We start from the raw sequence: 6,777 nt of genomic DNA on the forward strand, positions 1-6,777 counted from the left end.
TGATGCAAGACATACAAGCATGAAAATGAAAGAGGCGGGCCCCTAACTTCATCTATTCTTTTGGGCAGAAATACAGAGGAAAAAAAAAAACAGTGCTGCAGAAGTTATCTGACAGTCAGAATAACAATATCAGGGGGCAATAAACTAACAAAAATAGAGAATTGGCTCGCAAAGAATTATATAAATGGAGGTCTAGAATACCTGTCTTAGCACCATTTATATGATTACATTTTCAACAGTTTTTTGCCAAATGCATCCAAGAGTTCCAGAAATTGGTGTTATTAATATGGAATCAGCATCCTAAGTGACCCACTATCAAGAACCAAACCCATCCTTATAATTTGGCCATCTTTATAACCAGAGTACAGGAGGAAAACCAATCGTATAACAAAAATCTCGGTAAATTGAAGCCACACATAAAAGCCTTCAGAATTTTCAGAAAGAGTTTTTAAACTGTATACACACATGGTACGACAAAGGAAAGCACCTTCTCAGAAGCAATTGCCATGTCAAAGCAGAGCAGGAGCTTCCATCCAAATGAAGGGAAAAGGGGAGGAGGCATGCATCATTGTGTCTTTCTTTCAAACACAAAGCCCCCCAGTTTAGCAGACCTCCCAAATTTCTATCATGGAACCCGGGTCAAGATTAGAAAGACTCAAGCATTGAGCAGCTTTTCCTTGAATAGGCGTGGAAGCACTTCATGGGCACTGATGTCAAGAACCTCTGGCTCCCTGAAAAAGGCCCTGAACATTTAGGTTCCATTTGTTTGACAAGAATAAAAGTCCAGAAGGGAGTGAATCAATAATATTTAATTAGGCATTGATTGTTTATATATATAAGTTCAGGCAATGATAGGTTTGGCAGCAAAGTTCTAAATGATGGATGATTATGATAATAAAAGAGCAGGACAAGGACAGTGCCCTGTTTCCAGCAGCTGACATCCTGAAACTGAGAAAGAAGCCAATCCCCGAGACTATGAAAAATCTTTGAACTTGAAATAAAAATGAAATTAAAAAGAGAGAGAGAGAGAGAGAGAGATAAAAGTATCAATCTTCTAGGAGGGCAAACAACATAAAAAAAATTGTTCACTTCTTAAACTGCTAAACTAATTTTAGCCATTGAAATAAGTTGGCATTCAGCTTCAACCGACATTCAATATCAACTACACTTTTTTTTTTTATAAGTAATAAAATTCTATTCATCAAATGCAATAGGCGAAGCCCATGTACCCAGAAAGTATACAAAAGATGCACCTAATTACATTCTAAGATTAGGAAATGAAAACAAAAACTCATGAACAGACCCTCCATTAAGTAAAATAGCTGAAACCCATTGAAGAAAGGTAAACATAAAAAATTTCCAAATTTCCTCTGCGGTACACTCCCTGTTGTTAAAACACTGCTCATTCATTTCCATCCAAATACACCACATAATGCACAAAGGAGTCATCTTCCACATAGCTGCCACTTGAGAACAACAATGAAGCCTATTCCAACACGCAAGTAGATCCACCACTGTTTTAGGCATTACCCAAACCAGCCCTGCTCTACTGAACACACCATCCCATAACACCTTAACCACCTCACAATGTAAGAGTAAATGGTCCACCGATTCACCATATTTCTTACCCATGAAGCACCACTCCATAACAATCATGCCCTTTCTCAAATTATCAATTGTCTGAAGCTTCCCAAGAGATGCTGTCCAAATAAAAAATGCTACCTTTGATGGCACATGAGCCCTCCAAATACTCTTCCATGGAAAAGAGAAATGATGCTGAACAGTTGACAACTTATAGTATGATCAAACAGAAAACTTTTTACACACTGTAAGCTTCCATGACATTTGATCCCTCTCATTTCCTCCAATATCCAGAGAATACAACAAGCTAAAAAAATCTGCAACCTCTTAAAGTTCCCAATCGTGGACAGCTCTAATAAAACTAACATCCCAATGCACAACTCCATTAGACCGGATCAACAAATCTGAAATGGAAGCCTGCTGATTAACAGCCTCTAAAAATTGCCGGAAAAACTCTAAAAAGAGCACACTCACCACACCAATCATTGAACCAGAAGCGAATTCTTGAACTATCTCCAACCTCAAACTTAACTTGTTTTGCAAAATTACCCCATCCCTTTCTAATAAGTTTCCAAAGACTCACACCATAAGTCCCCCTACTCTCTCTACTTAGAACACTAGCCCCCCCCCCCCCCCAACTCCCATGCTTCCAATCAATAACCTCCCTTCACATCGATTCCTCTTCCCTTTGATACCTCCACAACCACTTTCCCACCACCTTATTAAAGTACTCAAATTACGAACCCCCAAACCTCCATTAACAATTGGACAGTAGACTCTATTCCAACTCATTAGATGGAACTTATTTTCCTCTCCCATACCAACCCCACAAAAATGCTCTAAATAACTTCTCAATATGATTTGCCACACCCACCGGTAATGGGAATAATTGAAGAAAGCAAGTGGAAAGATTGGAAATTGTACTTTTGATAAGGGTAATTCTAGCCCCTTTTGATAAGTATAGCCGCTTCCAACCCGCCAATATTTTCTCAATCTTCTCTACCACCCCATCCCAAATATTCTTGGCCTTGAACGACGCCACCAACAGGAGACCTAGATATTTCATAGGAAGAGAAGCAACTCTACATCCCAAAAGTTCCACCACTCTATTAATATTATGCACATCCCCCACCGGAACCATCTCCGACTTACCCAAATTCACCTTAAGACCCGAGACAGCTTCAAAACATAACAATACAACCCTCAAAGCTTGAATCTGATCACCATCAGCATCACAAAAGATAAGAGTATCATCAGCAAAGAGTAAATGGGAAATTGAAATAAAACCATTATTTGCATTTCCCACCGATAAACCGGAAAGAAAACCCCCTCTCCTACCGCAACCTCCACCTTACGACTCAAAACGTCCATAACGATAACAAATAAAAAAGGAGATAACAGATGCCCCTGTCTCAAGCCTCTCAAACTCTAAAAGAAACTACAAGACTACACATTAACTAACACCGAAAACCGGGCAGTTGAGATGTTGTGTCTAATCCAAGCACACCACCCATCCCCAAAACCACATCTTCTGAGTATGTAGAAAAGAAAATCCCAACCACACCTTTTTCATGTCTAGCTTGCAAAGAACTCCCGGAACACCTTCCCACATCCGACTGTCTAGACATTCATTCATGATCAACACTGAGTCAAAGGATTTGGCAACCCCGAACAAAAACATTTTGGGGCTTAGAAATAATCTTATCCATCACCTTAGTCATTCAATTAGCTAACACCTTAGAAATTATCTTATAAACCCACTTACCAAACTGATGAGACAGGAATCCTTCAATTTAGAAGCACTGGCTATCTTAGGTATGAGGGCAATAAAAGTGGCATTCACTTCTCAAACTTTTGAAAAGCATAAAATTCTTGAAAAACTCACATCAACTACACTTGGCATGCATATCATTGCACACATGAGAGAGAGAGAGACCTGCACAATGTTTGTCCCATTTCATTAGAGCTAGGAATAAACCAAAGCTTTCGCAGGGAAGGTGACTCAAATTGAACAAAGAAACCATCATGTTGCCCATATTTCCACTTTCTCGATCCTTGACCTCTCCAAACCTGTAAAAAATAGTTCTCATTTTCAGATAAGGCTAAAAAAGATAGTGCTAGCTCACAGCTACAACTTTATAGTTCAGGTGGACACTGTGTCAACTCCAATGGGTTCACAAGTGCTTGCCTGATCTTTCAATAGTCATTTTACTTGGAACTGCTGGCCACCTTCTATAAAATTGTAAACTGCTAAGGAATAGATAGATAGATAGATATAGAGAGAGAGAGAGAGAGAGAGAGAGATTGTAAACTGCATCATAAAATCCTATTTGGTTTTTCCCCATCAGGCAATTATAAGAAATTAAATGCATACGGAGCACAAGGTAGGATCCAGCTTGTCACATGAGGAACATCCCTGTCCTCTCAAAAATTCATGTCCTGATGTTAAAAAATCACCTGTGGGTAAGATATGATACTTTTGGGAGTCACCAAGCAGGCGGCTCTAGAGAAAGAATCCTCTGCATACTGCCTAAGAAATGAAAAACAACTGCTGTGCGTCTCAGGTGATTCAAAGGCCTGGCAAATAGACAAGATAAAAGCAATGGATGAAAATAGGTAAGAGGAAAGAACTGGATGGTTAAATTTACACATACAATCTGCATATGATGGACCAAATTAACATGCAGTAAGAGCTAAATATTCAATGAAGTTGAGTCTACACATTTAAACATTTAAGAACATCAGGAACTTTACCGCTCAATAAGAGCAAAACAAGCATTGACATAGGGTTTAATACCTTATCTATATTGACAGTCGGAGCATATTTATCAGTCTGGGTCTTTTCCCTATCAAGAAGGAAGTAGACTCTTGGATCCACTTTAGAACTTTCATGCCACGATTTCACAGCTGTCTCAATTGTCTCAACAAGGAAAGAAAAAACTTCTTTCCAGCATTCCTCAGATCCATACTGTGCAGACTGCAAAGAGAAAGACCAATTTAATCCTACTTATTTGGGAATATTGAAAACAAATCCTAACCCAGAGGGTCCTCTGGCTGTCTCCACAGAAGTTGCTGTGGAGTTGATAAAACTGCATTGCACGGTTTAGAAAATTAATAAAACTGCGTTACAAGAGAGAAGGTGGCAAAAAGTTTAAAAAAAAAAAAAAAGGAACAAAGGAACAAAGATCAAATAAAACAGAAAAACTCAGAGTATATCACCAACAAAATACACTCACCATTTCAGATTTCAACGTGTCCAAGTGCTTTGCCATATCAATATTCAATCTCTTCTTCTCCACTTCTTGAGCTCTCTTTTTGTCTTTCATCAGCTGGGAAATCCTCTTAATCTTCCTTGATACTTCAGAACTTTGTGGATTGTATTGCAAAGCTGTTTGGAAGGCAGCTGAGGCCTACAATGAACATTTGCAATGGAATAGTATAATCGCATGCTCTTGTCCAGAAGGTTCGTTATCATAAAGAAAAAGTAACTTTAGGACGTACATCGTCATATTGCTCCATGGCTTCTAGTATGCATCCTTTCCTGAAATATCCCTGAAGGTGCATCAAAACAGTTCTATTTAATGCATAGATTAAGACATCAAGAACAATTAAAATTGATATACATTATATGTACCTTTTCCCACTGGGGATTCAGTGCAATTGTTGTTTCAGCATCAGCAAGAGCCTTGTTAAGCCTGACCAATTGCAGAAATGCAGCAGCACGGTTGCTGGCCAAGAATCAATCATGGAAAATTATAAATAAAAATATTTCTGACCAATATATACAGATTCTTGTCAAGCAGACAGGAACAAATGTTCTAAGTGAAACTTGCACTAAAGCAATATTAGCTCAAAACACATAATTATTGATGAACCTACGTTCACAAACAAATTCATATGGAACATTTGATCGCCAATTCTTTCAACACAATGAAAGTTAGGGGGGCTGTGTTTCTCCCATGCCAAGTATCATCGACAACCTGCCATCTCAACAGTGGCATGCTCAAGCATATTTCTGTCTCATATTTAAGTAGACTGTCATGACTACCCCTCTAGACTCTAATCCTAGCTACCATTCGCTTCCTCCTACAACTTTTACAGTGGGTGCTCCATTAAACGCATAAATGCAACCAAGGAAAACTCACTATTTCAAACGGGAATGAATGAATGCAATGAAAGGGTGCTCACGCTCGAAAAAAATGGAACCACAATCAACTAATTCCCAGTTATTGAAAAAAAACTTGCGTCCCAGCTCCAGTGTAACTACCAAGTCTACAGGCATCACTTAATGGAAGACTTTGAAAATTCATCTACAGCTAAAAAAGATCCACCAGAATGTCATACCGCGTCACAACCAATGACGAACATCGCGCAAACTCAAAATCCGCAATGTCTCCTTATAGAGTTCAAACGCGCAAATACATGAGAAACACAAACAAAACCTCATTTAAAATAAATTGCGAGCATACCTAAAGCACCTAATATCAAAGTTATCAAACTTAAAGCAGCAAGTACCCGTCCGAGTCGATCAAATTTAGTGTGCAACTGACAAATTAAAATCACATTTTGAAGAAATAAACGATCTTCAATACCTAATGCTAATTTTTCTTTTTTGCAAAAAAAGGCTATTTTTTTGGTTACCTGTAAAGAGTGGGGTTAGAGGGGTCAAGCTTGATGGCTTGGGTGTAGAGAGCAGCAGCTTTGAGGTAATTCCCTGCTTTGAAAAATTCGTTTCCTTTATCTTTCAGAGAGATGTTCACCCCAGTCCCACCGCCACCTTCCGATGGGGACGCCGCACCTGATTTTGCCTCCACTGCTTCCGTCATTGTTGCTATTCTAATTTAACTTCGAAGGAGAAGATTGTGCTGGCAAGCAATCGCTTTGGCTCTTTTCTGGTTAGGGGGTTGTATTACTAGGGTTTATGGCTATGTGCCAAAAATGCGAGCCATTCACTGAACTAATATTAATAAGCAGCTCACCCATTTGATTCGAGGCCTCGATGTTGAAGGAACCAAGGGGACTGATACGATGCGTTTTGGTGAAAAGTAAGGCCTCGTTTAAATAATGATATGAGATTAGATCATCTATAAATAATAATGAAATAATTTATAAGGAAAAATCTTATTGCAAGTAAGTTCACGCACCAAACCGCATACCGATATTAAATGTAAGGCATCCGTTTAATGAAATAGTATG

At 38.8% G+C, this 6,777-nt stretch overlaps 1 protein-coding gene across 1 annotated transcript; it reads right to left on the reverse strand.

The window, feature by feature from the left end:
- Positions 1–331: 331 nt before the first annotated feature.
- Positions 332–6,553, reverse strand: LOC121266183 (U-box domain-containing protein 70). The gene is made up of 8 exons (XM_041169932.1): positions 6,223–6,553; positions 5,216–5,309; positions 5,083–5,133; positions 4,818–4,991; positions 4,379–4,558; positions 4,039–4,158; positions 3,518–3,651; positions 332–731 (listed from the first exon to the last, which is right to left on the reverse strand). The coding sequence occupies exons 1-8, from the start codon at positions 6,405–6,407 to the stop codon at positions 656–658; spliced, it is 1,014 nt and encodes a 337-aa protein (XP_041025866.1). The 5' UTR covers positions 6,408–6,553; the 3' UTR covers positions 332–655.
- Between the last annotated feature and the right edge of the window lie 224 nt (positions 6,554–6,777).

The sequence above is a fragment of the Juglans microcarpa x Juglans regia genome, chromosome 1D (assembly GCF_004785595.1).
Source record: "Juglans microcarpa x Juglans regia isolate MS1-56 chromosome 1D, Jm3101_v1.0, whole genome shotgun sequence".
NCBI lineage: Eukaryota > Viridiplantae > Streptophyta > Magnoliopsida > Fagales > Juglandaceae > Juglans > Juglans microcarpa x Juglans regia.